At 42.6% G+C, this 18821-nt stretch overlaps 1 protein-coding gene across 1 annotated transcript; it reads left to right on the top strand.

Annotated features, from left to right (window-relative positions):
• Positions 1-7546: 7546 nt before the first annotated feature.
• Positions 7547-18457, top strand: LOC144694118 (antigen WC1.1-like). The gene is made up of 7 exons (XM_078564476.1): positions 7547-7565; positions 7998-8312; positions 8689-9003; positions 13380-13511; positions 15199-15285; positions 15372-15455; positions 18387-18457. Exons 1-7 carry the CDS (start codon positions 7547-7549, stop codon positions 18455-18457), a joined length of 1023 nt encoding a protein of 340 aa, XP_078420602.1.
• The last annotated feature ends 364 nt before the right edge of the window (positions 18458-18821 follow it).

Below are 18821 nucleotides of genomic sequence, written 5' to 3'. Positions count from 1 at the left end.
CAGTTTCACAGCGGCAGTGAACGCTACAACTTGGTTTGTTGTACTTTCAGACATGGCACCTTTTCCTGAAACACCTTTACATACTCCACACAAGTCCCATGGATGACCCGTGCAACTTCCAGCAATCAGCTCAGCCATGCCCCACTGCTTTATAATGGAGGCACTTAGGCCGTTGAATATCACTACCACCCTCAGCATCTTTCTTTCTTGCCTGAGGAGGAGCTTCCCAGATATTCCCAGCTGTCCCTTCTCTTCCCTGGCTGCTTGCTTTCCTTTCACCTTCCCAGCTGCTCTCTTTCACGGGCTTGTGGGAGTGATGGAAAAAGGGTTTGGTTTTATGGACTGGTTCATAATCCTTAGCGATCTCCACTGCCTGTGCAGCTTTTGCGACCCTCTGATATTCATCAAGGGTTCTGACTATTAGAGAAGTGAATTTTAAAATTCTTCTGGGGGAATGATTTCTCTCAGAACTTCATATGTTCTATCTACCTTTAATGCCTGTATCCAACGGCCAAATTTGCTTTGCTTTCCACTCTCAAATTCAATGAAATCCTGTCCAGGTTGTTTCAGTATATTCCGCGATTTCTGCCTGTATACCTCAGGGACTAATCCTCGTGCACTGAGAATAACTTTTTTTTTTACTGCATCATAATACACAAATACCACGTCTGAAAGTGAAGCATAAACCTCGTGGGTTCTACCACCAACACACTTTGTAAGGGCAATGTCAACATTTTTCTTGGATACTTCATTTGCTTGGATAACTTCTCATTCGAAATTAATTACGCCTCCACATCCCTTTCCTCAAACTTTGGGTTTGGGTGCAGAGGAGATTTAGCAGGATGCTGGCTGGGCTAGGGGGTTTGAACTATGAGGAAATTTTGGATAGGCTGTGGTTGTTTTCCTTGGAGCAGCAAAGTTTGAGACGGGACCTGATAGAGGCTTATTAGATTATGAAGGCACAGATAGTAGGAAGGCACTTATTTTCCATTAGTAGGGGGCCAATAACCCCCCTGGTATGTATTTCAGATGAGAGGCAGAAGGCTAAGAGGGCAGTTTAGGAGAAAATCTTTCACCCAGTAGGGTGGTGTGAGTCTGGAACTCACCGCCTGAAAGGCTGCTTGACTGAGAAACTCTCATAACATTTAATAAGTGTTTAGATAATCCCTCATGTTGCCATGGCCTCCAGGACTATGGGACATGCGTTGAAAGATGGTATTAGCGTTGTCAGATCTTTGTTGACCAGCGCTGATACGATGGGCCGAATGGCCTCCTTCTGTGCTGTAGATTTCAATGAGCCTAGCATCAGAAGCTTCTTCTATATCGTGAGGTCTCGTTTTTCAATCTCAGCCTGTTAAGCCCTTATTCCCTTTCTCCTTCCTATTCCCTTTCTTCCATTGTTAACTTTTCCCTCTGCAGCTCAAGCTCTCTTACCTTATCTCGCTCTCATTATTTCTCCTGCCTTTCTGCTTTTTTCTTTAGAAATGCTCTCTCCTGTTCGCTTCCCTCTTTTTCTTTTTGTTTATCTTATTCATTTGCCTCCAATTCAAGTTTTGTCTTCATTTCCGTTTCAAGTTCATGGTATTTCTTGGAAGAGGCTTATTTGTTGACAGTTCGAAAGTGAGCAGAGAACCATTTTTATATAAATACCCGGTTAGCAATCAAATGTCCAAATCAGGCCATGTCCTTCCAATTTGAAAAAGTAAAACCAGTCTTGATAGATATAACTCTAACACTGTTTTCAGAAAATTGGATTCATCCTCCGTTGGCATTTCAGTCTTGGCCTTGACTCTAAACACAGTCCCAGCAGCTGTTCCACAGTAACTCCTCTTTCGATCTGGCGCTGCATTGTAGTGTTAATTGTTATTGCGATGTCATGGAAGAAAGACTATTTGTTTCACCATTACTCACTCATTTAAGTGTTTTTCACTTGATTCTTGCTTCTTTGTTTTGAACAATTCGCAACTTGAGTATTAGTGAAAAAATATATTTTGTAGAACCTTTTCTCTTGCACTCATCAGGTCGATCACAAGAATACCGATTTCAGAGGAAGCAACAACTTTACAATGTATGAGACGAGCGTGCTGATTTGTTGGGAAGTAGTCTCCGTAACATTGACGTGTCATGGGTATTCTTGCGATTGTGCTGGTGAGCCCAAGGCGACAAGCTTTGACAGAATGTATTTTGTCAGCAATACTCAGATTCCATTGGTGCACATTTGATAAGTTAAAGGAACAAAAGGCTTTCCAATGGAATATGAATAAACTGATAAAATGTTCTTTGTTTCTGCAAAAAGGACATAAAGGACCGCGGTTAGTTGGTGGTGATGAGACCTGCTCAGGAAGAGTGGAGATATTGCTGGGAAACACCTGGGGTACAGTTTGCGATACCTACTGGGATTTACAGGATGCGGCTGTAGTCTGTAATCAACTCGGCTGTGGGGCTGTTTTATCAACGCCTGGAGGAGCCTTCTTTGGAGAGGGAAATGGTTCGATATGGAATGATATTAATGAATGTATGGGCAATGAGATGCGTTTGAGCGACTGCCCAGTGACATCCTGGGGGCACCATCAGTGCACGCACAAAAATGATGCTGGTGTCATCTGTTCTGGTAGGTGTGTCATTTATTATCAGTGTTACTGTTTCTCAAAATTATATTATTACTTATTTTGGTGCAAGATTTCTCGGGTACGTGCAATTTTATGTCCCATTTATATTTTCATTTTATTTGGGTGAATTGGGAGAGAGTGGCCTGAGCTGTTGCAGTCATCAAGAGCCAGAGTTATTTATTTACCTTCAGTTTATCCCCATTGTCAGGGGAAATTGAAATGAACCTGAATTAACCCTGCGAGGATCCCGGGTCCAACACTGCAGAGATCCTACGTGTACAGTGGATATGATTTTTGATTAGAGGTCAGACACTTAAATGCCTCGATCCAATGGGTGGTGTAACTGATTTTCAAGACGATGTACATACATTGATCCCAAGTGGGTGTGCGTATCTTAGTCCAAGGTGGGAGGTCATAAATCAATCACAAGTGACTGGGTACACTACCACCCCAAATAGACGTCAATATCTTAATACCAAGACGTGTGCTCATACCTCAGCCGAAGTGCATGTGTATAGCTCGGACCCAAACCATATTTGGTGTATCGTGGACCTTTTTGGGCATCACACCTAAGAAAAGTTAAATCGGCCGAGATTCCTCCTAATTTTAGCGAGGCTCAGGATTAAATTATGAGGAGAGAATACATAAAGGAGGCTTCTATTTTCTTGTTTTACAAGAGTGATCTAGTTGTTATTTTTGGGATTGTGATAGGAATTGATAGGGAAGACGAAGGTATGTTTTCTGCTGCCGGCGAGGTTTAAAGCAAAGGACGGCTTAAATTAAAAGTTTAGTCAGGCAATTCAGGAAGGAAAATAGCTCTTGTAAAATTTAGAGGAAATGCGGATATTTCTTGCACAAAAATAAATAAATGCCAGCTGCATAGTGATTTTCAAATTGAAGTCGTTTTGATTTGTTTTAGCTAAGTAGAACAGCGTATATATATGCCCACGGCAGGTGGATCTAAATCGAACACAGATCAACCGTTGTGCAATTGAATGACAGGACAGTGTCGAGTGGCTGAATGCTTCAATTCTCATTTAAGATTCCTCTTACTCACATTTTATATTATTTTTCATTGAACAACACTTCATTTAGGCCAAAAGTGTCCGAAATTTGTACCAAGAGTGGTAGAGGGCATGAATGAAAACATTTTACCCAAGGGCCGCAATGGTGATTTATCTCCTTTTATAAATCCAATCCCGCCTCGTAAATTATGCATTCCAGGAAAATATGCTGTTTCGACCGAGGGTGGCCTCTCATTTTCCTGCCACGCCATCACCTCGCCGCTTCCTCACGTCTGGCGGCATCTTTAAAGAACAGCCGCGCGCACAGCTCTCAGTGCTTCCAGCCCAAGGCTGCTGCGCAGAAGACATGGCCCTGAAAGGCAAGAAGAGTGCAGCCCACCCCCGATTCAGTGACTGCTCCTTCCCTCTTTAAATATCTGTGGAAACTCTTGCTATGCGTTCTGACATATCTAGCTAGCTTCCTCTCATACTCCAATTTCTTTCTCCCGAGCAACTTTTAGTAATTCTCTGACGTTTTTTACATTCTGACCAATTATATGACTTGCCACCCATCTTTCTTTAAGTTCGATGCTTTCCCTAATTTCGTTAGTTAACCAGGAATCGTGGGTCCTCCCTTTAGGTTTGTTTTAAATTGTAGGAATATGCTTATTCTGAGTATTCTGAAATACCCCCTTAGATGCCTGCCATGTTTCTCAATTGATCTATCACCAAGCCTAGTTTCCCAATTCACTTCAACTAGCTCTGCTTCCATGCGCAGATAGTTGCTTTTATTTAAATTTAAAATACTAGTCTGAGACACACGGTTTTCCCTTTCAAACTGGGTGTAAAATTCAATCATACTATGGTCGCTGTTACCTAGGGTTGCCTTTAATCTGAGGTAATTAATTAATCCCACCACACTGCAAAATACCAAGTCTAATATAACCTGCTTTTTGCTCAACTCACGAAGCAGCACGAGTTGGAAAAATATCAAAGTCCCAAATCGTTGCTGGCTCAAGATCGTGTAATGCCCTTCCTACGAGTACAATGGTTGTACCTACATTTTAGGTTTATCAACGTTCAATAAGGCGCCAGAAGGTCACCTTCAGAAGGGCAATAGGACAATAGGACCGTTCTGGCGACGCCTAAACCCCACGAATGAATAAGACATGAAAGGTAGTCACATGACCTGAGCTTTGAAGCTTCATCTGAGGAATAACTCCATCTTTCTTCTTGCTTTCCTGTCATGGGCTTGTTCTTCTGATCTCAGCAGTTAGGACCGGGGCTTCTGAAACATTCATTTTGCTATTTCTGTCTCTTCCTCAAATCGACTGAATTCTCTATTCGCTTCATATTATTACCTCATTAAATCTGGACAATGGTAAACCGTACAAAAATGTTAAATTTTGTAATGCATGACCACAATATGACTTTGTGGAATATTGAATTAACTTTAATGGCCAAATTGCATTCTTACAGGTGAACACAGGCAGGTACGACTGATCAATGGAGAAAGTGTTTGTGATGGCCGAGTGGAGGTTTATTATCGCGGTGTTTGGGGCAGAGTGATGGACACTGAGTGGAATTTCAAGGATGCAGATGTAGTATGCAGGCAGCTGAACTGTGGCACTGCAATAAGTATTTATAAGCACTCGAAGTTTGGAAAAGGTGCCGGTCCAGTGTGGATTAGCAACGTCCGATGCAATGGAAGTGAATCCTTTCTGTGGAATTGTAGTGTTACACAAACGAGACAATTATCTATCACTGATGACGTTGGCGTGGTTTGCTCTGGTACGAACTTATTTTGTTACTTAACTAAAAATGTCTAGAGCATCGCGCTTCAATTATATATTCATAAATAACCCAATGGTCATTCTCATCATAGTAATGGGACAAATGCTTTATGATGAGATCGTTAATAATAAATCCAATAGGGAATTCAAGAGAAACTTATTTTCCCAGGAAGTGGCTAGAAATTGGAGTTTGCTATCAGAGGGAGTACTTGACATCGACTGCACTGATTCTTGCAAGGACAAGCTCTTGATTCTATCTACACTTGTTTTTCTCGAATTTCTTCCAAAATGGGGGCCCAAACAAACCCTCACATTACACGCCATTTTTTTGCGCATTCACATATCTCTCCTGACAGCTAGCTTACAACTATCTTGGTGTCAACAACAAATTTAGTTACCATACATTATGTACCTTCATCCAGATCATCGATTTCGTTTGTAACTAGCTGAGGCCCCAGCAGTGATCCCTGTGGCACTCCAGTAGTAAAATTTGCCAACCCCAAAAAACGCATTAATCCCTAATCTCTGCTTCATCTTTGCTAACTAATCATTTATCAAAGCTAATATGGCAGCCGGTAGACCACGACTTCCTATTTTGTAGGGTTATATTTGACGTGGCACCTTCGCAAATATCTTTTGAAATCTGACATAGAGCTGTTCAGCCGAAAGGCCTGTGTCTGTTCTTTAAATATCTCGCAAAGGTAATGAGCTATGAAGAGAAAGAAGGAAAGGAAGTGTGACACTTGCTGAAAGCACAAACTGTAATTCAGACTTTAAAGATGCTGCTCGTCGATCTCCGTTGGGGTGGCACACAGGACAAAACAATCCGCTTCATTGGCATCCCATCCACAATGATTGACTCCCTCCACCACCGAGGAACTGGGGCAGCAGTGTGTCCCATCTACGAAATGCACTGCAGGGACTCTCGAAGGCTCCGTAGGCAGCACTTTGCAAACGTCCGACCGCTACCATCTAGAAGCACAAGGGTAGCAGACTAATGGGAACACCACTACTTTGAAGCTGGCCCCCAACCACACACCATTCTGACTTAGAAATATATCGCCGTTCCTTTCCTGTCACTGGCTTAAAATCCGGGAGTTCCTTCCCTATCATTGTCGGTATACGTGTAACAGATGAAAGGCAGCTGACCAGCACCTTGTCAAGGGCAATTAGGGATTGTAAAAAAATGATGGCCTAGCCAGAGTTGTCCACATCTCATGAAAGAATAAAAAAAAATGAAGCTGCTTTTTAAATTTACACGTGAAGCTGGGAGGAATGTTTGGGTTCCCATGAATCCGAACATACGAACGTTATCCCTATCCGTTATTTGGCATTACATTTTCCCTTAATACATTTCAAAATACTCCAAAGGCATAGTTCTATTTATGCCTAACCATCAAATTGTTGAGAATGTAACAACATTACAAATACGAGCAGGGCTAGATCATTCATTACCTCGATCCTGCTCTGCTAATTAATCAGATCATGTCTGATCTGATTGTGGCCTTAACTCCACTTCCCTTCCTGCCCATAATAGCCGTTGATTCATTTGCCAATCAAAAATCTGTTTAACTTGCCTTTTGGAAATTCAATGACTCAACCTCCGTCGTTTTATCTGGCGAAGTGAATTCGAAGGACCGACGACCCCATCTCGGCCTTAAATAGGCGACACCTTGTTTTTAAATAGTGACCCTTAGTTCTAGATGTCCCCACGAGAGGGAGCGGCCTCTAAGTACCTTCTCTGTCAAGCTCCCTTGGAATTTTACATGTTTGAAAAAAATCAGTCATCAACTTCCTAAACTCAAAAGTGTATAGGTCCAAGCTGCTCAACCTTTCCACACATGACAACTCCTGCATCTCAGAAATCCACCTTGTGAACATTCTCTGAACCACTTCCAATGCAGTGCATCCCTCCTTATGTAATTTACAAAAAAAATGTAGTTGATTGGTACAGAGATACTCCTCAGTTGAACTGGCTGAACAACGGAAGGAGCCAAAATGGCACAGCCAAACCACTGGGGACAGGCTAAACATACAGCTTGGCAAGTTTAGATATAGCGAGTACTCAGTGGAAGCAAGAGTTTTCACTTTAACTGTACCCAACTAGGTCGCTAATGTCATTTAGGGAAGGAGACTTGCGATGCGAATGAGTCTGGCCAGTAGGTTAGTCCTACGCCAAGTTGTTTGCCTTCTGCATTAATCTACAAATCCAGTCAATTATATCACTACCATTAGATGGGTGGACAAGAAAAAACATTTCCAGTGATGGCCATGTGCCGAGACTAGATTTTATAGCTTTCAGAATTCCCATCAATCAGATTCAGACAGAATTCAGATCTGTATATTTAAATTATCCGTCGTTATTCTTTTTCATTTTTATTTTATATCATGTGACAATTTCTGTCACTGTAGCATTTGCATTTGAGGAGGCTGCAATTGACAATCTTATTGCACAAAACGTTGCCAGCAAAGTGATAAACAAATAATTGTAAGTATACTAGTTAGACACAGTTGGGAATGAATCGATTTCTAACGTTTAGGAACACTTTCATGGACAAAGCACTGTTAATGTTAACATTTCTGTCCTGCAGATCATATTCAGGTAAGACTGGCAGATGGTGGAAGTCGCTGTGACGGAAGGGTGGAGCTTTACTACAACGGAACCTGGGGGACTGTGTGTGATGATTCCTGGGATTTAGCAGACGCCCGTGTTGTATGTGACCAGCTGAAGTGTGGACAGGCTCTAAATGCAACGGTTTCCGGTTGGTTTGGCCCAGGAGCAGGGCCTATCTGGCTACATAATCTGAAGTGCACAGCAAATGATTCTGTTTTGTGGGAATGTCCGGCGGGCCCAAGGGCTCAGAGCGAATGCAATCATAAAGAAGATGCTGGAGTTATCTGCTCGGGTGAGATGCACTGCCAAACACTCGCACTTTTTTACTTGTTGAAGAGAAATTTTTAACAAATTTAGGGTTGGAGCCATTGACTTGTAACCATGGTAATCATTCAGATTGACAATTAAGATCTCACTGATTTCGGTAACCAATAAGCACGTCCTTTGGTCTACTCATAAAACAGATTAATGTAGAATAAGCCTGTAAGAAACAGTGGAGTATCTCTTAAATTCCTTCCTTTGGAATAGTTTGCCTTCTGGGTGCTCTGTGATAAGCAAGCTCATAACGTTAACGTCGTTTCAAAGCAGAAAGCCTGATCGACGTTTCCTACATTTACTGCCTTAGGACTGAAGTGATGAGAAGAATACATTTCAATTTTGTTTTGCAGAGCACAGGGCTGTAAGGCTGCAGGATGGACCGAGTCCCTGCCAGGGCAGAGTTGAGGTTTTGTATAACGCTACCTGGGGGAGTGTTTGTGGTGATTCGTTTGGAATGGTGGGTGCAGAAGTCGTTTGTAAGCAGCTCAGCTGCGGATCGGCCCGATCTGTGGAAAGCAGTGTCACATTTGGAAGGGGTATTGGAAACATCTGGCTTGATGATGTGAACTGTCGTTTGCACGATTCAGTGTTATGGCAATGTCCATCTTCACCATGGGGTGAACATAATTGTGACCACCGGGAGGATGTAGGAGTCATTTGCTCAGGTATCTACTACAAATGGAACTAATTTCTCTTGGAATGTTTCATCGATGTTTCAATGTTTCAAAGCTCCTGACTTAACTCGCGCTAAATCCCTTTCACCTATCACACTGTGCTCGATGACCAACACTGACTGCTGATCATGCAAAATCTTGAGTTTCAAATTCTCATCCTTATTTTCAAGTCCCTCCAGGGGTTTATTTCTCCCTATCCCTGTAAACACCTCCAACCCCGCAACTCTCCGATAAACCTGATATTCTCTGATTCGGGGCTCTTGCGCGTTCCCGCCCATAATTAATCCACCATTAGACATATTGTCCGCTGCCCAAGCCCCAACCTCTGTAATTCTCCCTCTGCACCTCTCCCTTTCCCTACCTAGCGTTCCAGTTGTATGAGGTTCCTTAAAACCTGGCTCGTTGAACATGCTGTTGGTCATCTGACCTAATATCCCCTTCTGTATCCTCATGTCATACATTGCTTTCTAATGCTACCGTGAAGCGATTCATGACGCTGAAAGCGCTAAATAAATACGTTGTTTTTGAAGTAATGGATTTTTTTTCCAGAAATTAATCCAATGAAAATTCACCATGAGGCAAATACGAAGAAAATATATGTGGGACCACTTTCAGGCCGTGTCGGTAATTATTGATAACGATCTTAATAATGATCGTGGGATATGATTCTGATGTTTTCCTTTGTGTATATAATATTAAAAACCATATGTAGATATTTACATTCTGTCTATTAACACACCAATCATTTTAAGTAGAGTAGCAAGTGCACTTGACAACTTTAAGGGCAGCGGATCCCCGGATTGTCTCTACGGCAGCAGATTCCATCATTGACAAGATCAGTGATTTTGAGAGTAGCCATAGTAAGATATCATTGAACACTTCGTAGGCGCTATTGCTAACCAGTGACAAATGTTGAAGGCATCGCTCCCTGGACACACTGTTTGGAACGGGATGGTCATGAATCAGATCCGTCCAGCATAGAGCCAGTTTTCCGAAAGATTGCATCAACCCTGCATTCAACACTGGAATTCGGCCAATTGCCCTCTGTCGGGGGCCATTCGAATTTTCTATTCTGTATTCTGGCACAACATGACAAGTGTAACAAGTGCTCTTCGAAATCTGTCAGGATTTCAACTGCTTGTCAGTAAAATGAGTTTCAATAAATTTGGCTACATTCCTAAGTTCTTCAGTCATCCTATTAAACATCGTTAATCACGAGAGTGAAAAGTTCACTTGCGTTATACATTTTGGGCAATTAGTTTAGCTTTATGTATCCCATCAGAGTTTCCTGGGCCAGTGCGAATCCCAGGGTCTTTAACATGAGTGTCGTCCAACAGTCGTCCAGTGGGTTGGAATTCAGTTCTGGGTCAAATAAATGAATTGTACCCAATTGCAAGTTAACGTGCTCAGTTCTCAGATGCTATATTTTACTGCAGAGTTGCGGCTGGCTGCAGGATTCAACAATTGCTCCGGAAGAGTTGAAATTTTCTTCAGTGGTACATGGGGAACGGTTTGCGGTGATTCCTGGGATATGCACGATGCCGCTGTCGTCTGTAGACAACTAAACTGTGGTGACCCAGTGTGGACCCCGGGAGAGATGTTAATCGGCCCAGCAAACGGCACAATTTGGATGGACGACGTTAAGTGCAAGGGGAGTGAGCGCTTCCTGTGGGACTGCCAATTTTCAGCAATGGGCGATCATGACTGTGAACATAAAGAAGACGTCAATGTGATATGTTCTGGTACGCGGTTTTAAATTGAACTTTGAAGTTACAATACTTAACCTTGCCTTCAAATCCCCCCATGGCCTCACCCCAACTTATCACTGTGTCCATGTTTTGCCGTAGAGCCCTATAGAATTCTCCATTTCTGGACGTTTGCGTAACACTGAATGTAATGGTTTCTCCGTTCCATTCGTGTCTTCTACCGCTTGGGAGCTAGGCTCGGGAATTCCATTCCTAACCACCTCCACCGCTTTACCTCTCTATCCTCTCTTAAATTACCCCTTAAAGTCTACCTGTTTGCTGAAGCATTTTGTCATCTGCCCTAATATCTCTATATGTGGTTCTGTGCCAAATGTTCTCTGCGAATGTTAATGCGAATTGCCGCTGGGGCGTTTACCCTACGTTAAATGCGCTATATAAGAGCAAGGTGCCCTGATTATAATCCGCAGTGGACAGCGCCTTACGGGAACAACGCTTGAACGCCTGTTAGTTTTTAGTTTTTTTTTAAAGACATGTTTAGTTTTGTAACCACGCCAATCTTGTAGGCGACATTTAAAAAAAAATATTGAAAGCCTTAACCTTCTGAAAGTGCGATTCTTCTCCGATGGCGTCACCTGTTGAAGGAAATCTAGATCTGACTGCACATGTAAAACGTGTAAATTTGCTATAATTCACCCTCATTGCGCTCCCACTCCCCCGGCACGATCAGAACAAGATGAGTAGCCTATGCAGCTCTTCAGATCTGGGCTACGTCTCATCACCTTTTGGTGCTGCCCTCTGGTTTAAAGTGATTCTTGTACTTGGATACTAAAACACTTTTTCAGCACAGCTCCTTCCTTCTCATCATTAAGTAAATACTCTGATCTATTAAGCATAAGTCCAATGTTTATCACCTCATCTTCCCCACATTCATCACTGACGCTGAGTTTGTGTTCTGCCAGGGCCACTCAGCTCCTAACCTCATTACAGCTTTTTGCCAAACATGGACAAAAAAGCTGAGCTCAACAGGTGTGATCAGGGTGAATGCACCATAGAGGTTGCAGTGGTTCAAGAAGGCAGCTCATCAACACTTTCTCAAAAGAACACGTCTGGAGCAGGAGAAGACCACACCACAAATTGAGCTTGCTCCACCATTCAGTATGATCCTGGCTGATCTTGGCTTCAACTACAAATGCTCACTCTTTCCCATATCCCTCAATTCCATGACAGAACCAAAATCAATCTACCTTAGCCTTAAATGTATTCATCGACGAAGCATCCACAACCCCCTGGAGTAGAGAATTCTAATGATTCGCAACCTTTCAGTAGAGCAATTTTTTCTCATTTCTGTCCGAAATGATCGGCCCCTTATCCTGAGACTGTGCCCCCGTGTTTTTGATTCCCCAACCAGCAGAAACAATCTCTCAGCTTCCATCCTGTCAAACCCCTTCAGCATTTTGAAGGGTTCAATGAAACCACCTCTCATTTTTTTAAACTCCAGAAAATATAAGCCTAAATTACTCAGACTCGCAACATAGGACTAACCCTTTATTCCATGGACCATGTAGTGGAATTTAACCGCACCGCGCCAATGCAAGTTTATACTTTATTAAACATGGAAACAAAAAACTGCACAGAGTATTGCAGATGTGGGCTCACCAAAACCCTGTACAACTGTAGTAAGACTTTTTAATTACTGTACTTCATTCCCCTTGCAGTAAAGTCAATAATTCCTTTTGTGTTCCTAATTGTTTAATGCTACTGCATGCTAACTTTCTATGTTTGTTGTATAGGCACACCCAAGTCTCTCTGAACTTCCACACTTACAAGTTTCTTACCTTTTGAAACATATTCTGCTTCTATATTCTGACGAGCAAAGTGACTAACTTCACACTTCCCTACATTATATTACATCTGCAATATTGTAACCAACTCTTCTAACCTATGGATACCCTCTATCTCTTTGCAGCCTCTCTGTCCTGCCCACAGCTTACCTTCCCATCTATTTTGGTATCATCAGCAAACATAGATAGATTTCTCTATATGCCTTCAGCCCAGTCATTTATATAGATTGTAAATATCGAGGCCCCAAAGCAATTAGCAATGGGCAATAAATGCTGGCCAAGCCAGCGATGCACACATTCCGTGATTGAATGCAATGTTTCGAGCTCCATTTCCCACAGCTCTGATCATTCAGTTAATCTGTGAATGACGATTTCCAACTTTCTGACACCATCTGCAATTTGTGCTTTGGCAACTAACTTGGTTTCGTCATTAAACTTGTATATACTTTTCTTCCTTCATATTATTGGCACTGATATTTTACATTATTTTCCCATTTGTGCCACAGTCCAATGGCTGTGCAGAACTGAAACGTTTCTACACAACCAATGAAATTAATGGTTAATGCCAGTTTGAGATCGAAGACTGTGACAAGGCAGAGAGTGCGAGATTCAGATTGAATTCCTTAGCTGAGCTGAAAAAAAAATTGTTACTTAAATTAATAATACCGTAAAGAAATAACAGAGCTCCTGTCAGGTAATGTGTTTATTGCCCAGTGGAACCCATAAATGTTTCACTTCGATCAAGAGGCTGTATCCGCGAGTGAATGAAACGTGAGGGGGAGATTTTGACAGTGTTAATGTGTAATGCTTTTGCTTACAGGCCATCGACAGTACACAGCACCTTTCAAACTGCAGACACTCTCCGTTTTCATGATCCCTTGCATTTTTGTTACCCTTTTCGTTGCTGTATCAATTGCTTTTGCGGCGGAATTGCGGAGAAGCTCCCAGAAAGGTTGGTTAATGAAGAATTATGAGTTCTGGACCATAAATGGCGAGCCCTATTCCTGCTCATGTTAATGTTCTGCAGTTCTTACAGGTCATTTGTAGTTTTGCCGACCGTATTACAGGAAGGATGTGATCGCACTAGATTAGAAGGGGACATATGTGGATTTTCCCGGACTGGAGAATTTTAGTTTGCAGGAGAGATTGGATAGGATGGGGTTGTTTACTTTGGAATAGAGGAGGCGTAAAAGAGATTAGGTTGACGTATATATGTTAAGGAGGGGCGGAGGTAGAGTGGGTAAAGGGTCCACTTTCGTTTATCTCGGAAGTCAATAGCCAAGGGTATAAAATAAATAATTAGTAGAAGGATTAGAGTGAATTTGAGGTGAAGGCTTTTCGCGCAGAGAGTCGTGGGCGTCGCGTTTGGGTTGTTCTGAAAGTGTGGTAGGGGCATTTAAAAAGTATTGAGATATGCACTTGAAATGTCACAACCTACAAAATTTGGACCCAGTGCTGGGAAGTAGGATTCAGCTTTATAGCTGGTTTTTGGACGACACACACGAGGGACTGAACCGCCTCCTTCTTGGCTTCCTATGATTTTGTCATGTTCTCATGAGCGTTTAGATTTTTGGAATCGGCTGGGAATTTGCGGAAAGCACAATACACTTAGAAATATATAACTGAGAATGCATAATGTTGCACAGGTCTGCTCTGTGGGCGAACAAGTCAAATCAATCTAACTCCTGCTTACAGAAATCATTGATACTGGCATTCAGAGAGAGCTCCGATTCTCAGCAATATTAAAGGAATGATTTATTTCTTCTTAGCGTGCGAGACATGTTAAATTTCGATCAATTGCAAAGAAAATTGAAGAAGATCCTCAATGTTATGCCCCCCACTCAAACTCTTGCCTTGGAATTTCCAGAACATTTGAATCTAGGCAAAACCTGGAGCTGCACCGAAAAAATTGTATTGATTAATTTGTTCTTTCATGGCGGATCGAAAGTGGTTGAAATGCGACGATGGCGTCCCCTGAAACAAAGACACTTGATTGCCAAGACGATTATATATAGACAAGACGGTGTCAAGCTCCTTGAGTATTTTGGGTGCTGCACTCATCCAGACAAGTGCGGAGTATTCCATCACACACCTGACTTGTGCCTTGTAGATGGTGGATAGCCTTTGGTGAGTCAGTAGGCGAGTTACCCTTCACAGGATTCCTAGCATCAGAGCTGCTCTTGCTGCCAAAGCATATATATGAGTGTTCAGTGCTCTTCAGGGCCAGAGGAATTCTGATAATGGGTAGTTTCTAGAAAGCAAGAAGGAGAGATCGAAACGGAAAGGGGGAATGAGATATAAATATGCAACATTTGATGGTTGCTCCTCTACAACATTCGGTATCTATAATACCCCGATGCGGGGTAGGCCACTACTTCTTCTCTCAGAGGGTGGTGAACCTGTGGAATTCTCTACCACAGAAGACTCTGGGAGCCAAGTTAGTGAATATATTGAAGAAGGAAATCGATAGATTTCTGGAGTCTAAAGACGTTAAGGGACAGGGGAGAGCGCAGGTGTATAGCGTTGAAATAGAGGATCAGCCATAATCACATTGAACCGCAGAGCAGGGTCGAGGGGCCGAATGACCTACTCCTGCTCTTATTTTCTGTTTCTATGTTTCTGAGTTCTTGTTATTACAGGGAACCGAAACAGACAATATTTTAACGCTGGATTAACTGACCCTGTTTATGAAGAGGTTGACATTCAGGAGATTGGTACAGGCCCAGGTAATTATTTTGAACCTTCGTTTAAATTGAACGTTTAAATTTAAATGAGATTTGCATTTTAAGATTGGAATGTGTTTCATTTATAGATTTCCACTCGAACAGTTCACTTGACAAGTTGGAATATTGTACAGGCAGCGATTTACATGAATGTGAAGATGTAAATATGCAAGGTAGGCCAATCTGAGACTCTGTCAAATGCCGTCTCTTCCCCACCTCGCGATTCAGAAGCAGATAAAATAAGCCAACACCCTCGTAGATGGGCTTACTTTAAAAACACACAATAATCTATCAATAGACTGGTTTTTTGTGCGGAGTCATTTTATTAACACAAACTCAATGCAAAATGTATATGTTAATTCTGACCAGCTCCTTCCAACTGACGTCCATCGATTGCCTCGTTAGAGGATTGTTGCAACCTTTATTTGTGACCACAAGCAGTCAGGAGAAAAAAATGTTAATCGATCCCTGTATGCACTGTGATGGGAGGCCTCTAAATTCACTTCTAGGTAATTGGCTACTCCCAGACTAAATAATCGTTACTTAACAGTTTGTGTAGCTAAAAGGATTTGTGAACACCATCCAGACGTTTACCAAAGAATAAACAATAGAGCTACAACACTGTGTCCATGTAAGGTCAAAACTCCGATTACACTTGTACTCGGCTGTTAGAAGTGACAGGGAACACATAAAGGTTGGCTTAATAAAGAAGTCCTGCACCTGTGCTCAATACGAATTAAAGCTTTACAACTGCACCTTAGAGAAATTGCAGGATTGGCCGTCATCGGCTGTCTCTCAGAATCGAGGATGGTGTCTGTCAGGCTTTGTGAGACTTCAGATAGCTGAGGAGCCCATTCTGGATCCACAACTTCTTCCAAAATGGGGGCACGTTGTTGCACAGGGGAGTGGAAATCGCAGCCCCGGCTTGGTTTCCTTCTCCTTCCACTGCCGCCGCCATTCCACCTCAATGTGCAGGAGCTGAGCCTCCAAGCGGCTTGCGCCTTGATGGATCAGGTGGTGCCATGCAAAGCGATCGAAAGCATTCTCCTCCCAGCCAGTGGTGTAAATGCCTCCGTGCTTTAAGGCGACCTTGAGCACATCCTTATACATTTTCCTTTGGCCACCTTTTGAGCATTGGCCAATTGAGAGCTGAGAGAAGAGAATTTGCTGATGGAGGTGGTTTTGGGGCATTCAGATGCAAAGACTCATCCATCGTATTTGGTTCCACAAGAGCAGGGCTTCAATGCTGGTAGACTCAGCTTCATTGAGGACGCTCACGTTAGTCCAGCGGCCCTCCCATTTGATCAAGTATTCCACGCAAACACCGCTGATGGAGATCTGGAGGTCCTTAATGTAGCATCGGTAGACAGTCCATGTTTTGCTGCAGTGGAGGAGGGTGGTTAACCCAATTGCCTTATAAACCAGAATCTCTGTTGAATTCCAAAGGTCCTTGATGTCAACGACATGTTGGCGCAGCTTAAAGAAGGTAGCGCTGGCACATTTGATTTGGCATTGGACTTCCTCATCGATACAAGCCCCTTGAGTGAGTTGGCTGCCGAGATAAGGGAAGCAGCGCAAATACTCCAGAATCACCCCACCTGTGTCAATGGAGCCGGGGATGCTCAACTGGCCCAATGAAGGGTGGTGAGGGACCTCCATCTTGGTGATGTTTAAGGATAAGCTAAGCCGCTTGTACGTGGTGTTGAAGAGGTCAAGCGCCTTTTGCTTGTCTTTTACAGTGTGAGCCATTAAGCAGCACTCATCGTTAAAGCAGTGGCAATCAGAAATACAAAAATAGTGAATTTTGCATAATGACATTGCAAAATATGCATTTTCTCATAAATTAAACCCATGATCAGCCATAAAGAATCTTCAATCTGAGGTTTTTCATGCGTTTTAGTGGGGTCAACATTAAATAGGGAATAGGGCTTTCAGTTGAAGTAATTTCAACCCTTTGTCTAGTGAGCGATAGATGAATGGATATTAAGAATGATGACATGGATTGAATGTTATGATGAAACCTGTACTTAGATTGCTCAGTTTGGAGGGCGGGAATTCCGATTCCCAATGATTCCCGTGGGCCTTTCACACATGCGCTGGCTGGAAGCGTGCCGGCTATGCGCAATTTGCTGATTATACGCGCTGTTTACGAGGCCATGCGCACCTCGGCAAAAGGAAGAAAGAAGGCCCGCAAGGGCAGGTCAGATGTCCAGGGCAAGGTCTAAAACTCAAGGGACAGCAATAGGTCCCGTTAAGTTAAAAAGGAGAGTGCGGAGAGATCACACAAATTTGAAGAACGGGCTGCAGTTAGCAGGCTTTAAGTGAATTGTGCTCTAGAGAAGCCCGGAAGATCCACAAAGGCAGCCAAAAGTTGGTGAATCTGTGCTGTGGGCCGTTGGGGAAAGGTACCCCTTTGGAGCAGTGCTACTGATCTTGGCGGGGCTGAAGATCTGATGTTGTGCTTTGAAGTGTATCTTGAGTGTAATCGGAGATCTAGGGGAAAGGGTTCTCGGAAGTCGAGACTGAAACCCTGTGAGGTGGGCCAGCCGACTGGGAAAGGTTTTTCGAGATTACACAAAGGCACAATCTTTTAGTGTGGTAATTGGATGCTCTCATGAGAAAGACGAAGTTTCAGTGAGGTTGGATGGCTCACAATGTAGTGCCTAACTGGCTGGGGTGTTGGGAATTCCATGGAATCAGTTTTGGCCACATCTGTCATTTATTTTGTCATGCAGTGTGTTCGAGCATGTATTGCCTGTTAATTCACATGTGCCTTATAGTTACCCTGAATGTTCAAGTATTAGCTAGGTATTGTAAATTATTTTATCTTTCTGAACCTGTAGTAAGGTTAATTTTTGTTTGTTCCAAACCTTTGGAATTTGGTGGCATTATTCACTTGGTAAGCATCTTGAATATCACAACTTATCCACTTTGCACACAGCGTTATTTATCTCTAGCTGAACCTACCCGTATGACCTGGGGTCTGTCCAAGGATCATAATAGCAACGCAATAGATTCTCAAACAATTTCACTGAAAACTGCACTCATTATTTTGGGGTCTACTTGGAGCAAAATCAGCTTAATATGCCTGTTGTCCTTTTTAGGTTCATTTTCATCATGTGATGCTGAATCCAGAAGAGAATATGATGATGTTCAATCATTTGAGATGGAGTAATGAGGACTACCACCGATTGAGTTGCTCACCAGGAGTTGGTTTCACACTCTCCTGCATGTGATAATTAGGTTTTGTACATTGATTTGAAACAAGTTGTAATAGTGAAAATCGAAAATTGAATTCAGCCCATTTAGCAATACTGAGGAATGACAATTTGTTGAAATGAAACAGTTAAACCTTTGCAGTGATTTGAATGATAAGTTAGAACATTCTTTGGTGTCAGTCCCATAATTGAAATCCGTAATCGATTTAGTTGGGATTTGCCTTTATTTTGGTATTATCTTGGACATTACAATTTCATGCCTTGGTCATTTGCTTCGGAAATGCTTATTCATACACAACTGGAAGTTTTCCTGTCCTTGCT

Source organism: Cetorhinus maximus, chromosome 19 (genome assembly GCF_964194155.1).
Source record: "Cetorhinus maximus chromosome 19, sCetMax3.hap1.1, whole genome shotgun sequence".
Lineage (NCBI taxonomy): Eukaryota > Metazoa > Chordata > Chondrichthyes > Lamniformes > Cetorhinidae > Cetorhinus > Cetorhinus maximus.
This window is presented reverse-complemented; position numbering and strand designations above follow the sequence as displayed.